Source organism: Dioscorea cayenensis, chromosome 5 (genome assembly GCF_009730915.1).
Source record: "Dioscorea cayenensis subsp. rotundata cultivar TDr96_F1 chromosome 5, TDr96_F1_v2_PseudoChromosome.rev07_lg8_w22 25.fasta, whole genome shotgun sequence".
Taxonomy (NCBI): Eukaryota; Viridiplantae; Streptophyta; class Magnoliopsida; order Dioscoreales; family Dioscoreaceae; genus Dioscorea; species Dioscorea cayenensis.
Window position 1 is genome coordinate 6,746,541 of NC_052475.1, and position 16,292 is coordinate 6,762,832.

The 16,292-nt window shown below is 36.5% G+C and overlaps 1 protein-coding gene across 7 annotated transcripts; it reads left to right on the forward strand.

Annotated features, from left to right (window-relative positions):
• Nucleotides 1-12,621: 12,621 nt before the first annotated feature.
• Nucleotides 12,622-15,624, forward strand: LOC120260961 (hypersensitive-induced response protein-like protein 1). Of its 7 annotated transcripts, none has more exons than XM_039268576.1 (6): nucleotides 12,632-12,708; nucleotides 13,597-13,713; nucleotides 14,146-14,342; nucleotides 14,439-14,559; nucleotides 14,756-14,944; nucleotides 15,065-15,624. In XM_039268576.1, exons 3-6 carry the CDS (start codon nucleotides 14,154-14,156, stop codon nucleotides 15,421-15,423), a joined length of 858 nt encoding a protein of 285 aa, XP_039124510.1. In that variant the 5' UTR covers nucleotides 12,632-12,708; nucleotides 13,597-13,713; nucleotides 14,146-14,153; the 3' UTR covers nucleotides 15,424-15,624. The 7 variants fall into 7 exon arrangements, with proteins under 7 accessions (XP_039124505.1, XP_039124510.1, XP_039124508.1 ...); XM_039268574.1 differs by having other exon boundaries at nucleotides 14,151-14,342; XM_039268573.1 differs by lacking the exon at nucleotides 13,597-13,713 and adding an exon at nucleotides 12,930-12,977 and having other exon boundaries at nucleotides 12,690-12,708; nucleotides 14,151-14,342.
• The last annotated feature ends 668 nt before the right edge of the window (nucleotides 15,625-16,292 follow it).

A 16,292-nucleotide genomic window follows, 5' to 3' on the forward strand; every position in this document is an offset into this window, starting at 1 on the left:
TCTTTCAACCAACTATTTGAAGGTTTAGAAGTGTTGGAGGGCTTCATCCTTGCTGTGAAGGAAGAAAAACCAACAAAAACATAAGTAGTCATCAGTTAACAAGAAGAAGTAAACATTTCCCCTGATTGATTTCGTTTTCATAGGACCACAGAGGTCTGCATGCACCAATTCAAGAGAAAATTATGCATGTTCCGAGCTTCTAGAAGAAAATGGCCATCATGTTTGCTTTTTAAGAGTGTATCCTTCACATAGCTCAGATGTGAAGATGTGAGGAAGGCCATATACAAGCCTTTTGCGTGCAAGCATCTGCATGCTCTAATAATTTAGATGACCCATTCTTCGGTGCCAAAGAGAAGAAAACTCCCTATCTTAAGAACAACATGTGCTTCGTCAACCTCATCCATTCTCAGCGAGAATAGATTATATGAGGTCTTCTTAATTCAATCCAACTCCTTCTATGTGAATGTATCACTGATGATACACTCACTGTCTGAGAATACCACCAAGTATCTAGAGTTTGCCAGTTGCTCCAAGCTCAGCAGATTATGTGCCAAGTGAGGAACAAATGGCACCTCCTTCAGCATACGTACTTTACCCAAGCTTGTATAAAATGCTACAATACCAATATCCTCTACTTGAAGCTTGTTATCATCTCCAAGTCTCACTGTTTCCTTTGTTGTTTCCTCTAACTCCTGGAATAGATTTCGGACTCCCATCATGTGAGATAAGGCCCGTTGTCCACCAACCAGATGTGGTCCTCCACCTCAGCTGGGCCTCCGCTAGCCATAAAGAGCTGGCTCTGCTCTAGATCTTCACCAACATTTACTGATTTTTCTTTATACCAGTAGTGGGCCTTGACATGCTTGTATTTATTATAATTATAACATTGTATGTTTGCTTTCCTTGACTTGTATTCACTATTCTGTCATTCAGACTTTGACCTTCTTGGGAGCCATCTCTTCCTCGACCTCTAAACAATCTCTTTCCTCGTCCTCGCCCTCCTTGTCTCCAGTTATCTCCACGCCCCACTAACTCTGAGCAAGTATGAAGAGCCTTTTCTTCAGCCGAATAAGTGAATAGGTTGAGATGAACTTCGTGGGCTTGTAAGGACCCGCTCAACTCCTCATATGAAAGAGTTTTCAGGTCTTGTACCTCTATAATAGATGACATAACATGGTGGAATCATAGCGTCAAGCTCTGGAGTATTTTTCTGGCAGTTGTCTGGAGTATTTTTCTGGTTTATTTAGAAGAAAAGCTTTAGATTCCCCGTCTTCCTATGCTCCTAATTAAGCTTTTGCCTATCAAAGAAAAAGAACATAAAACAGACTTTTGAAGTATGAAGTAACGGAACTGTTCATATCATAGGACCCGATCCTTTCAATCTTCGTGTTCTCTTTTCCAAAAAAACATTCCAATTTAAATAAAAAAAGAATTGGGAATGAGCACCCAGCTCTACACTCCGCAGGCGATAGAAATGAAAATGTCCACTCGTCGGGGCTTGGCTTTCTCTTTCTATCATGTCCTCTATTATGTGTTCACTCGAGACTCCTTCCTTGGCAGTTGTCTGGTTAGCCATCACTCCGTTGACAAAGTCATGGTTGATTCCAAGTCCTTTATCTTCACTGTTTCGAACTCCTGCCTTAATTTGTGAAGCTTCATTTCCACCACCTTGGAGTTGCCCAAGTGTTCAGTTTTCAGTAAATCCCATGCCTCCAGCTAAGTGGATAGCCAAGGCATACATGGAGCAATTTAGGGCAGATCCAACATGGAAGTTCTCATGGATAATACAAGCTCTAATCAGCTAGTTGAAATAACCAGATTGACAACATATAGGGCAAAAAAAATTACTTTAAGGTACTTGGTTTATTTTTTTCATAAATGAATAGATGCTAGCATTAACAATGATTAGGGTTTATATTGGTTTCATAGAAGCTTTCTTTCTTGGTGCTAACGCTAGTTTGCTTCCATGGCGACGAAGAGAGGTCAACAATTGATGATTTTGGATTTTTCTAGAGATGGTTCTGGAGATGGTCTCCAACCTGTGAATTCTTGCTCGAGCAATGATCTGAAAGAGAATGCTTCTGATGGTGGAGTTCATAAAGTTGGTGGTACCCTAGCTTCGGCTTTGGAGGATGTTAATTTGAATTTTACGGATGGTGTTAGAGCTAGTGCTATGAATGTGGAGAAGGTTTCTTCAATGGTTAACGATGATGATGGGCATTTTGGTGAGGTTCTTGGAAAGGAAGAGGCTAAATCTTGGTTTCTCTTTTTGCATCCAATAGGTCTAAGGAAAATGGGAGTGAGTTGCATTTTGTTACTCCATCTCTATCTAATGGCAAGAAGGTTGTTAGTTTTCATTCTTATAAGGTGAAGTAGGAGGAGATGAGGTGGAAGAATGCTCTTATTAGTTATATCTATGGCTTGCATCCAAAATTGGAGAAAATAGATTCTTTTGCAACTAATAGGTGGAAGAAGTATGGGTTTGTTTAGGTTTCTCGTATTAATTCATTTTTCTTTTTGTTTCAATTCAGTGAGGAATGTGGGGCTGATCAACTCCTTAGGGATAGCCCTTTTTTCTTTGATAATTGTCCTTTTGTTTTGAAGAAATGTTATCCAAAGATGAATTTGGATGTATCGGCTATGTTCTCAATCCCTATTTTGATTCAATTTCCTAGTTTACCCTAGGAATTTTGGATAACAAAGATGCTCAGTAGGCTGGGTAGTTTTTGTGGCAGGCCATTATATTGTGATAAATGTACCTTCACCAAGTTGAGACTAGGTTAAGCTAGGATTTTAGTTGACATGGAAATTGAAGGTGATTTCCCTGACTCTATCTCTTTGCAGGATGAAAGGACAAGTCTTTCATCAAAGGGTTGTCTATGAGTGGAAGCCTAAATTTTGGCATAAGTGCAGGAGGTTTGGGCATCTAGGGCAGGATTGAAGATCTGAAATTCCTGTTAAGAAAGCATGGCAAATTAAGGTGGATAAAGTTCAGGGGAAACAAGGTAGTGAGGAGGTCTTTATTTATCCTAAGGTTGTTGGAGCATCTTCAAATTCTAATAAGATAAAAGATGTGCATGTTCCTGTGGAGCCTTTGCTTGCTAGTATGGATGGTATGCTAATTAAGTTTGAGAAAACACAGGAAATGCTTGGTTCTCAGGATATAAAGCAAGATAGAGCTCAGTTTAAAAATATGTATATAAAGGAAACTTCTGTTCAAGGTGGAGTTTCTATGAGAAGTAGGGAGATTTTAAATTCTGCAACTACTTTTCAGGGGGTGATGGAAAAGTCATAGTTTCAACCATCTATTTCTGTGGAAGTATCGCAACAAAATAATAGAGCAAGTACTAGTGGTGTGGTTGGTGTTATAGGTGAAGGAAGGAAGGGCAAGAACCCTAACCTTCCTAAGATGCTAGAAAATGATTTCTTCATGGAATATTAGAGGGTTTAATGGCCCACTGAAGCAAGCAGGGATTAGATCGCTAGTTTTAAGTCAGAACATTGCTATTTTAGGAATTTTGGAGACTTAAATTAAAGAGGCAAATTTGTTTCCTGTTTGGAAAAATTTGAATTTAGTTAATTGGTAGGTGGTTCACAATTATGCAAGTGATGTTTTGGGCAGGATTTGGGTTCAGGGTGAAGATATATGTGATTAAATCAGGTGCTCACTTTATACATTGTCAAATTGAATAAGAGGATAAATTTTTCCTTTGGACTTGTGTCTATGGTTCTTATGAGCCTGAAGTGAGAAGAAAGCTGTAGAGTGATCTTCTTGATTTGAGTTGTGGAATTGATGTGCCCTGGCTTGTTCAAGGTGACTTCAATGCTATCATGAGTGATTTGGATAGAGTGGGTGGAAATTCTATGAATGAAGTTGCTGCAAAGGATTTTAAAGACTAGGTTTTTCATGCTAATCTCCAGGAAATTATATCTAGTGGGCCTAAATTTACTTGGACTAACTATCAAGCTGGGGATAGGAGGATCTATAGAAAGTTAGATTGGTGCTTTGTTAATGAGTTTTGGCCTGAGCAGTGGAGTGATTCATGATGTTCTATTTTACCTCTTGGAGTTTCTAACCATTGTCCCTTGTAACATGGTGGATAGGAATAGGGGTATTAAGTGTCCCTTTCATTTTGATATGTGGAGTGAGGATTCAGATTTTTTGAAGATTGTTGAGAAGGTGAGTTGAGGGTGTTAAATAGGAGGGATTTCAGTCATATTTCAGAGAAAGTAAAGAAGTTCAGGGAGTTACATGGTAAGCTTCAATTGAATTTGCAAATAGATCCTATGAACAATGTTCTGCAAGAAGAAGAAAGAGCTTCTGCTCTACATCTACAGAGATTAATTTCTTGGGAGGAAAATTTTCTAAGACAAAAGGCTAAATGCAAATGGTTAAATCTGGGAGAACAAAACACTAGCTATTTCTTTAAATTGGTCAAACAAAGAAGAACCAGGAGTGCAATTTCTCAATTGATGCTTTCGAATGGTGAGCTCTGCTATGATCAAGCTTCTATCTCTTGTGAAGTTCTTGCTCATTTTGAATTACCTTGGTTCCGCTAGAGAGAGAAATGCTTCAATTGATTCTAGTATTTTCCAAGAGAGAGTTATATCTATTGATGATTATGAGGGTTTATGTAGAGAAGGCACAGTTCAGGAGATCACTAATGCTTTGTGAGAATTAAAGGGGAGAAAAGTCCAGGTCCTAATGGGTATAATAGTAGTTTCTTCAAGAAGTCTTGGAAAATTGTTGGCTCAAATGTAATGTAAGCTATTAAGGACTTTTTTAGGTCTGGAGTTCTACTAAAACAAACTAACTCTATAGGTATAACCCTTGTTCCTAAAGTAGCCAACCCCATGTGGTTAAATGAGTATCGGCCAATTGCTTATCATAATGTTATATACAAGGTCATATCCAAGGTGCTAGCTACTAGGCTCAGAGTTGTTTTGGATGGGATTATTGACTCTAGCCAATACGCTTTCATTCCAGGAAGGAAGATCTGTCATAATGTGCTACTTGCACATGAGCTGATGAGAAACTATCATAAAAACAAGGATGGATGTTGTGCTCTAAAAGTGAACCTCCAAAAGGCATATGATTCAATTTCTTGGGATTTGTTTAGAAGAAATGATGCTGGCTTTTAGATTTCCTTAGAATTTCATAAACCTTGTAATGGCGGGAGTGAGGACATGTATGTTTTCAGTAATGATTAATGGGCAATTAGAAGGTTTTTTCCCGGGAAAGCAAGGCTTGAGGCAAGTAGATCTTATATCTCCATTGTTATTTGTAATGTGTATGGAATATTTCTCAAAGATTTTGGGTAAACTATTGATAAGTGTCTAAATGTACGTATTTTTTGTATATGTATTTGTTTCCTCTAGCATGTATTTTTATAAGAATTGATGGCCGTTTTGTGCTTAATCATGTCTTATTTGCTTTGCAAGGCACAGAAACGCCACGGAGGACACGAAGATATAATTTGGGCGAAAAATAGAAGAAAACCAGGTCGCGGTACTGTAGCGTATTCATTGTTTTTCATTGTTTCTTCATGTTTTTCATTGTTTCTTCATCTCTTACACCACATTTTGAATTATACGGCCCCCATACGGCCCCCATACGACTGTATGGATACTATACATCATGTTTTTCATTGTTTCTTCATCTCTTACACCGCATTTTGATATATACGGCCCCCATACGGCCCCCATACGACTGTATGGATACTATACATCATGTTTTTCATTGTTTCTTCATCTCTTACACCACATTTTGAATTATATTGGATTCCTCTATGCTTGATTGGGTTTTTCATGGTTTGTAGAAATAATGAGGATGAAGAAATTGGCAACAACCATGGAGATATGTTTTCACCAAATGAGTGACCACATTTTTGGACAAGAATACCATAGAACAAGATGTCATTTTGTGATGAGAAACCTAATTCTAAAGACAAGGGCTAGCATGGACACTTTGTTTTATTATTTAGCTTTTATTTTCTAGTTTTTGTGTTAGTGTTTGCATGATTACTCCCCATCTCATTTTTGTAAATTTTTGTGGAATGATGGTGTCCCTTTTATGCCTTGCAGGGCATTAAGGGAGCTTGGTGAGCCCTCCTTCCATTTGGTGGAAGCCCGACCCGATATGTATAGCTCGCCATACTTTGTGTTCGGGTCACTCCTTGTCATTTGCACAAGAATAACCGGGGAAGTTCGTTTTCACCCTCCTCTATTGTTTTCATTGCATATATTACCATGATTTTCATGATTAGTGTACATTGGGGACAATGTACAACTCTAGGTGTGAGGATGGGTGTATTGTATGTATTAGGGTTAATATTTACATGCTAGTGTACCCATGATGGCTTATTCATTCTTGTAAGACTATTCTAGCATGGTTTAATGATTGATGTGAGTTACATGCTTTGTGTGCTTTATTGAATCTTGTTTCACCTCAAGTATGGTCTTGTGCACTGAGTCTTGTGTTGATGCCCTGGGAATAGCCAACTTGACTACTCTATATCTCTTGAATGCTTAACACACATCTTTGAGTATTTGGTCTTAAAATACTAAGTTCCTTCATTCAATGAACTCCTAAGAACTTCTAAGTCTTGTTGAGCGAGCCCTAATTTTGTGGCATGTAGAGTAGTCTGAAGACGTGATCTAGGGCGATTGTGGAAATGAATTAAAAAAAAGTGAAAAAAATGAGTCTATGTCAGTATTCCTTTGCTAATGAAGCATGAATGTGTCTATGTAGACTGTAATCAAGTAGTTGGGTGGCTCTTGTGCCTAACCAGCATGTGCACCCTCCAAAAAGATTTTGTGGTGCAGTCTATGTTAGTCGGACTCGAAAAAAAAAATGAAATGAAATGAAAATAAAAACCCTAGTGATCTTTTTGGCTACCTACTAAAGGTTTTGAGAAGAAAAGTGGGAGCTAGTTCAAGTTTAGGGCTTAGAAGGATCTTACTTGTTTATTGAAGTAGCACTTAGCATTTTAAGACTTAGTACTCTTGCCTGTGGAGTGATTAGCATCTAGAGCTGTACTTATTGAAGTCAGTAGGCTAGACCAGGTCAGGACAGATGACATACAAGGTTCACACACATGGCATAGACATATAAGTGGTGAGACAGGATCTTTCTTTTGTGCTTAGTGTTTCTAACTCATTATCTGGTTATCATTTCACAATGCTTGTAGAGTCTTGTATTTATTTGAGCTGAAGGTAATACATTTAGCCACTTATCATTATCTTTGTTTTTCATGATTTGTTTGCTTGAGGATAAGAAAATACTTAGGTGTGGGGATATTTGATAAGTGTCTAAATGTACATATTTTTTGTATATGTATTTGTTGAATTTAGCATGTATTTTTATAAGAATTGATGGTCGTTTTGTGCTTAATCGTGTCTTATTTGCTTTGCAAGGCACGAAAACGCCACGGAGGACACGAAGATATAATTTGGGCGAAAAATAGAAGAAAACCAGGTCGCGGTACTGCAGCGTATTCACTGTAGCTGGAGTACTGTAGCAATGGTGCTGTAGCATAGACACTGTAGCTGCCACTGTAACACCTGGAGAGTTTTCAAGACAGAAATTGAATCATGGCATACGGCCTCAATGCTGCCCGGGATCTTGCTCGGGATCTTGCTCGGGATCTAGCCCGGGATGATCACTGTAGCCATAAAACTGAGAGCATTTGTGGAGTTTGCCTACCCCGAATAGTGTCAATGAGGGGCTCAATGAGGTCCTCATTAAGCCGGGGATACCACCCAGGATTGAGGTCAATTTGAGGGGGATTGTGGAGGTATATAAGGGGATCTTTGAGGACTTTTTGGAGAGGGGACTTCTTCTTGGCCTCTTGGGCCGCCGCCACCACACATCGTTGAGGCCTTCCGGCCATCTTCTGGCGGCGATCCCTGTGGGAAATGAGCACACATCATCACCAAGAGGGAGAGGAGCATAGGAGAAGGAGTTGGAGTGAAGTTTTAAGCCACCATTGCATCACCATTCAAGGCTTCATCAATCCAAGGAGGTCAAGACCGTAGAGGGAGTTTTCTTGCGTCTTTATTGTCTTTCTTTTCCTTGTATGTTGTATAAGTATCCCTTGTCATGAGGGATTAACTTATTTTGGTGTTTGGATTTGGATGAACCCTAGGGTGTATTCTTGTGTATGAACTTGGAATGTTGTTCTTCATTGAATTTGATGGTTGTTTGAGATTCAATCTTTCATGCTTTCATGCATAGAATTACATATATGGAGAGATCCGTAATTCTACTATGAGTTGTATGCGTAGATGTGACCTACTCACGTGTACTAGATCTAGGAGAGATTGAAAGGAGATACTTGTGCCTACACGCCGAGAGATCGGGTGTTGGTAGCCCTCCATTATTAGGTTTAAGCCGAAGGATGGTAGGTTTACTCCTTTTAGAGAACTCCAAGAACATAATGCGATCATATGTGTGTTAATCCGGAAGAGATTCCAATTAACATTCGTATGGGATCAGGGGTTAGTCACCGAGAGATTGGGGCTAATCTACTCACGAGGTCTCTAGGTCTCAATTATGATCAATGCATCTTTAACTCATCCTAGTTTGGGACTTAATGACAACCCTAGGTGGATTCCTTGTCCAAATACTCCCTTCTCATGCTTGATACTCCCTTGTTTGTTTACATCCCTGTGGTAGTTACCCAGCCATAGATTAGTTAGTTTATTTTATTTTATTTCATTTGTTCTTCATACTAAGAATTGTAGGCTAGATAATAAATGAAGAGTGAGTAATAATACTTCTTTGGCCCCGTGGAATACTACGACCCCTGTGTCACTCACAGGGTATTTCTTGACTCCTTTATTTATTATAAAGTAGTTTATATAGTATAAATATTATATTTTTTTCAAAAAAAAATTGTAAAAATTTATTGTTTGACCACTTGACGTTTATAAACTAGGTCATAACATATAGAAAATATATATATTTAGAAAAAATATTTATAAAAATCTATTGTTTGGCCACTTGATTTTTTTACTTGATCATTCCTAAAAATATTTATAACTGCTTTATAGCCTCTTTTGTTTTTTTGTTTTTCAAATTGGATCTGTCGAACAATAATGAATATGTCCTGCAACTAATTTAAATATATATTTTTTTAAAAAAATTTTAAAGGATAATTTTTAAACCTAATTTTAATTTTTTGAGTCAACGTCCTCTTTATTTTCTTTTTAATTCCACCACTACTTCAAACACTGTATAGGTTGTGTTTGATTGCAACATGGAAAATGGGTTTTTCATGGAATATTTTTTCATGGAAAAGTTTCCAAGGAAAATTAAAAAAAAAAAATGCTTGTTTGATTATCAAGAATTTCAAATGGAAAATTCTTATTTTGTTGTTTGATTGCTCCTATTTTTCATTGAAAATGCAATATTTTCCATGGAAAAAAATCTCATTTGTTATTTGATTGCATCAATTTTTCCCGGAAAAAATTACATTTTTCGTGGAAAATATTTTATGTAAATTTTTTTCTGATAATTACCTATAAATCCTTCCATAATTTACAGTTTTCTTAAAAGTCCCTTGAAGTTTGTTGTTTTCCTCAAAGGTCCCTCCTTTTTCAAAGTAATTCCCATCAAATCCTGATGCCAATAATGGAGGTTACTGTGCATTTAAATGGCCATGGAAATGACCTATTTGCCCCTTCTTCATCTTCATCCTCTGTCTCTCCTCCTCCTCCTCCTCCTCCCCCACCTCTCTTCATTGATGTCGAAACCCTTTGCTGGTATTTGATTGTCTGAGTAGGAGTTGTGTGGGTGAAAACTCATTTGTTTGCTTGAGTTATGATGCTTGTGAGGAAGGAGGGGAAGTATGTGTATGCTGTTAATGTGGTGAGTCTAGATTTCAATCCTTTGATTTTGTTATTTTTTAATGTTATTAATTTTGAAAACCTACTGGTATTTGATTGTTTGAGTGAATCGAATTTTGTGTATCCTTCTCTTAGTTTTGTTTGCACATGCTTGTGTATGCGTGACCTCCTGAGCGGCACTCTAATTTATAACTTTTAGGCAAAGATAATATCTTGAGATATTTGACATTATGCAGAATCACTATAGATCCAAATGTCTAGTTCATTTAGATGCTAGGTTCTTATGGCTTGCTGATGCTGGGATAGTGTAATCAAATATTTTTTGTCGACAACTTTTATTGAGAGGCGTTGCCAACCAAAGTTCTCTTCACACTCTCGGCTTTTGACTGAAGTTCCCATAAACTCATGTGCCTTCCTGCTATCCAAAAACCAAGCGAAAAGTTAAGAAGAAGTCGTCCGAGTTTTTGCATATTGTTATTGTGTGCTTTTCATGTGTATTTTTTTGGGTTTCCTGTGTAGGATCCTATTTTCAGTGGTGTTTAGAACGATAATGGTTTTTTTCTGTGTAATATACGTTTCTTCCTGTGTAAAATATCTTCTTTCTATGCATTATTTGCGTATTATCTGAAGTTCACATATCTCGGCCACAACAACCTCCCATACAGTGAGGATTGTGAATTGAAGTAGTCGTCCTTCGCCTTTGAAACGAGTCACAATACAAAATGTCTCCATGATGACTAACACCTGCGTAAACGTTGGGGAAACCCATACGTTAAAAAAAAACCCCATGGAGGAAATTAGCAAAACTGAAATGGAGATGTTGCTTAATTTTAGGAGAACAACGACAAGGAGAAGAAGAACAAGAGAAAAAGAGAAAAAAAGAGAATGAAGATGAAGTACACTGAAAGAGGATGAAATGAAGGCTTCTTTACAAGAGAAAAAGTTTGATGTAATTGGGCGGGAGGCAAAAGAGAGGGCAATTCTGCTATTTTTAGACCATCAATCAGGGTGTCACGGCAGAACTAAAAAGAATATATGTAAAATAAAGGGACTATATCAGAAGTGCAAATGTCAGAGGGATGAGATTTTTAAATAATTTTCCCATTTTTTTCCTTTGGGTTTCATCAATTTCTTTTTAGCTCCTATTTTTCCTGCCTTCACATCAATAGACGGCGTGGTCCATACCAAGGTTGTCAGACCCGGCCCGGGCATTGACCCGGTTAAGGCCAGGGGTCAGGGGTTAATGGGTTCGATCAGGTCGAACCGGAGTTGAACCGAGGTCAATAATAATATAAAAAAATATTATAATAATTAATAATGAACAAATATAATATTAAAACTATAATTATAATATAAAAAATTACTCAAATTTGATATTTAAATTGATAAATGACCTTTTATGCACTAGTGTTTTCTAATTATGTCATTTATTTTTAAATTTTTTTTAACATTTACAAATTTAATATATTAATATATAATTATTGAACTTCTCTCGGTGTTTTTTACTTATGTGTTTATTTATTGGTTGATTTTGTAGAATAGATAAGAAATTTAATTTACTAATTCTTATCTTTTATGGATGATACATTTTATCCATAAATTATGTAACTTACCCAATTTCAATTGAGATTTTATTTTGTTTTAAATTTTCTTATATTTTTTATTTAGTTAGAATATTTTATTTTTATATTTTATAATAAAATTACACTCATTTATTGTTTTATTTTTTTAATAAATTAAATTTTAGAAAATATTTAGTATTTACATAATATATTAATAAATTTTATTTTTAAATGCTACTTTTTTTTGGTATGTTTATGATATATATTGTAATTTTATTTATTGATTATAAATTAAAAAATAATATTTATAAATATACATGATTTTATAGTTTTTAATGAGAAAATAATAATAAATTATTAAATATTGTAAAAAAAAACTCTAATATTGTGACCCGATTGACCCGGTCGGGATCAACCGGGTTTCCCTGGGATTGAAATCGCACCGGGTCATCGGGATTAATCACTGGGGTTTTTTACATACCCGGATTCGATCGGGGTATCATGCCGTGCTCGAGGGTCTACGACAACATTGGTCCATACGCTCACAAGTCACACCATTGAAAGCCATTTTTTCCTATTAAGTCCATATCGTTGTCTTTTGTCATAATGCAAATGGATATCAGGATATGATAACACCAAAGTTAAGAGGAAAATGATATTATGTTGGAATAAACGATATTGTTCATTAAACAAACTTGATTATAGAAATTGGAAGTTTCTTAAATATAATTATGTAATTGATACTAGTTCTTAGAATAAAAGATAACATCTTATGTAATAGATCATGCTCATCATATAAAATCATATATATATATATATATATACAATCAATGTTTAATACTTATCAAAAAGGGATAATATTTTACCCTCAGCTGCTCCTCTGTGTTGTGGGCCCCAAAATAGTCTCACACTAATCAAGCCTAATTAGGTCAAATCCGCTCAATGATTCCAAACACCGAACACGTATTCCAACCAATAACAAAACGACACGTACTGAGCAATGGCGTACCATAGAAGCTGGTTGTTCGCTCATGCGCTTCACGTGATCGGTCTCCGAAACGGCTTGTTCCATTGTCCTGGCGGTTTTCCAGTTATAACGTGCTTCACCAATAGCAATCATCACATAAAGTCTTTATCTTTTAAATCTATTAGTAATAACCGTTTAAGCTAAAATGTATCATAGGGCAATGCACCTCATAGTTCTTCCTTTTTCAGCGAGTGCGCTGGAGAATAGAAAAAAATCTCAGCTTTTATTGTGGAAGAACGGGGGGTCAGAGACATTGAGAGATTGAGAAAGGTGGTGACTTTCTTTGTTTGTTGTTTATGATTTGTTGTCTATTGCACTCAATTGCTTTCAATTTTCAATCTTGTCGTAGTATATTAGCGTAGTTGGGCATTTTTTTGATATAATATTCTTGCTGGTTGCTTTCGATGTGGTTGTGGGTTCCTTTCTTTCTTTTTCTTTTGATTTTTGTACAGCCTTTTGATACTATAATGTCTGTGCTTCTTTGTTTTTGGGTTATGTAATTTCTCTGAAGTTTCTCTCCTTTGGACAAACCTGGAAAGGTGAAGTTGAAGGAAACCTCTTTGATGTTTTGGTTCCTGTTGATACGGTTTTCTCGTTGGCGTTGATCGTTTTTATTCTTTTTTTTTTCTGTTTTGTTGTGTAAAATGTGGTTTTCAAGGGTTTTTCCGAGGAATTGCTGAGTTTGAAGCATTAAAGTTTTGTGCTTTCTTTGTAATTGTCATGCTTTGTTCAAGTTCTTGTGGAGTTGACTCATTAATTTATTTGTTTAAATTCTTGTTCAATTGTGCTCTTCAAGGTTCATTTTTAATCAAATTTTCAACAAAACAGAATCATTTATGTATTTGTTGTTGAACTTTTTTGTTGAGTCATTTAGTGGCTTTCATTTGTCATGAATCCTGCCTTGTAGGTTCTCAATTGACTTTTACTAGTACTTATCTTGTTGCAAATTGTTAGTGCTTATCCAATTCCTTTCAATTCAATCAATGACCATGTTTATTTGTAGAAAAATATTTGCTTGTAGTTGGCAATAAACCTGTTCACACTAGCTCTATGTTGGTGCTTTTATTTAATATTGCAAACTGTGTGTGTGGTTGGCCATTGTTTTTATTATTAGAAAATTGTGAAACTTTGGACCAAATTCATGTCTGTCATTTCCAGGTAATGCATGCGCCTTTCCTTGGTGGAGTCGACCAATGCAAATGGACATTCTTCTTATCCAATTTCATTGCATTATCTGCGGCATAAAATTCTCCGCATATGTGCTATGATTGAAATGTATGGTTTAGCTACTAGTCTTTGACACTTTCTTGTGGGAAACTTGACTAATACATTTGCTTAGCAATGCTAGCGCAGCTTGTAGTTATTTCTCTCTATAAAAAACCACATCTTTTTGAGACCTGGTTGTATGTTTTCTCTTCTAGCCAGAGCACTGAGTTCCTCAAAGAGGCCTTGTAAGTTTCACCATGAAATTTTCGTTTTCGTGAAAGGTTCAACTTCTTAATATTAGTAGTTGGCATGTCTCAGCTCTCTATTGCCTCTTGTTCCAATGCCTTATTGTTGTTTTTCTTGAATTTGTCATTCTGATTTCTTGTGGATTTTATAAACATATTCTTCTTCCGTTGTGGAGTGCCTTCCTGCAAACAGAGGTTATGCCTTATTTGGAAACACTTTGGTTATGAATTCTGATTCTCATGCCTTGTGTTTTAGTGTAGACCATGGGCCAGTTGCTTTGCTGTGTGCAAGTTGATCAGTCAACTGTTGCCATCAAGGAAAGATTCGGGAAATTTGATGAAGTCTTGGAACCGGGGTGCCATTGTCTCCCTTGGTTCATTGGTAGTCAGCTAGCTGGTCATCTCTCACTCCGGCTGCAGCAGTTGGATGTGAAGTGTGAGACTAAAACAAAGGTCTATCTCCTCTATTTTCTCTGTAGATTAGTAATATGTTTTTTCTTTTTCCTGACAATCCTTTAAATGAATCAATGTTTTGTTGTTTATCTGCAGGATAATGTCTTTGTTAACGTGGTAGCATCTGTGCAATATCGTGCTCTTGCTGACAAGGCAAGCGATGCATTCTATAAGCTGAGCAATACAAGATCTCAAATTCAAGCTTATGTTTTTGATGGTATGAATGTCTCTTAACTGGACATGAAATCAGACATGCTTGACCAATTAAATTTATTTTTTTCTTTATTGATTATTTAAATATCTCTATGATTAGCCATATCACATTGTTTCTCCAAGGCATAAAGTTGATTGTTTTTCAATGTCAATTCAAGAGGGAAATTGAGAATTGAGTTTTCTTTCTGTATTGTGCACAGTGATAAGAGCCAGCGTTCCAAAGCTCAACCTTGATGATGCTTTTGAACAAAAGAATGATATTGCAAAAGCCGTGGAAGATGAACTCGAAAAGGCTATGTCTGCCTATGGTTTTGAGATTGTGCAGACACTCATCATTGATATAGAACCTGATGAACATGTAAAGCGGGCTATGAATGAAATCAATGCAGGTAATCATGTCTATTGTCTTATATGATTTGTTGTTGAACAATGTACATTTGAATGCTTGATCATTTAACATCGATATCTTCAAATTACTAAATTCACACTATTTCTTTTCCGATTGTTAGCTGCAAGGCTTCGACTTGCTGCAACCGAGAAAGCAGAAGCTGAGAAAATCCTTCAGATCAAGCGTGCTGAGGGTGAAGCCGAATCCAAGTACTTATCAGGCTTAGGCATTGCACGCCAACGTCAAGCAATTGTAGATGGACTGAGGGACAGTGTGCTTGGCTTCTCAGTTAATGTTCCAGGGACTACTGCAAAGGATGTGATGGACATGGTGTTGGTTACACAATACTTCGACACCATGAAGGAGATTGGTGCAGCCTCAAAATCATCGGCTGTTTTCATTCCTCACGGCCCTGGAGCAGTTCGGGATGTTGCTGCTCAGATCAGGGATGGTTTGCTTCAAGGATCTGTACACCATTAAATCTCTGCTCTGTGTGCTCTTTGCTTGTTTATATTGTCAGTGTCTATGGTAGACCTAAAATGCAGTTATGAACTGCATTTCTTTGCTCTTCTATACTATCACTGTCTATAGTTACCTAAAATGCAGTTGTGGACTGAATCAAACATTTTCTGTTTGTGTGACTTTATCTATTCTATGCAAGTGAAACAAATTGATCATGCATCTTCTTCTGTTACTACTATGTTTTTCCAAAATATATTTGGTTAAGCTTTAAATCATAACTGCTGTACTGCAACCCTCTTATTTTAATTTTTGTGATAAAGAAAGCTTTCGAAAACAATCTTTTTCACCGATGATAGTTCAAGGTCCTTTGGACTTACTTGTTCTTGGTACTTTGATTTAGGAAGAGTAAATATTTATCAAGTAAAAGATTTACTGCAGAATGAAATAAGTGGGAAAATCATACAGCCATTTGACTGCATATATTCATGCAATTAGACTGAGAACATTTGTCTTCTAAAAAAATGACAGAGACATACTCTTTGATTTGGAACTGCTAAACAACTTGCACATGTGTACAATGGAACAAAGTTATTCAGTATTTGTGATTGTAATATGGGCATGTATGCTCCAAATCTAAGCATTTATGTTGTACAGAGAGTATATGTTGATTAAATCAATTACCTCCTAACTCCTATATAACTAATTCAAATAAGAATGGATATATTTTCAAATACATGGGTTGTCACTCACTGGTTCAAGAAATGTCATCAAATTTGGGGATGTGGACCATGTGGTGGAACACTATTATGTGTTTTTTTAACTTATTCTATTGAGAGTTTGAGTTCATTTTCAGACTCATTTTAATTTGGAAATTAATCCTCCAACGT

Coding starts and splice junctions, on each gene's coding strand:
- LOC120260961 (XM_039268571.1), top strand. CDS start 14,154: ATGGGCCAGTTGCTTTGCTGTGTGCAAGTTGATCAGTCAACTGTTGCC. Junction 14,560..14,755: donor TCAAGCTTATGTTTTTGATG/GTATGAATGTCT, acceptor TATTGTGCACAG/TGATAAGAGCCAGCGTTCCA. Junction 14,945..15,064: donor TATGAATGAAATCAATGCAG/GTAATCATGTCT, acceptor TCCGATTGTTAG/CTGCAAGGCTTCGACTTGCT.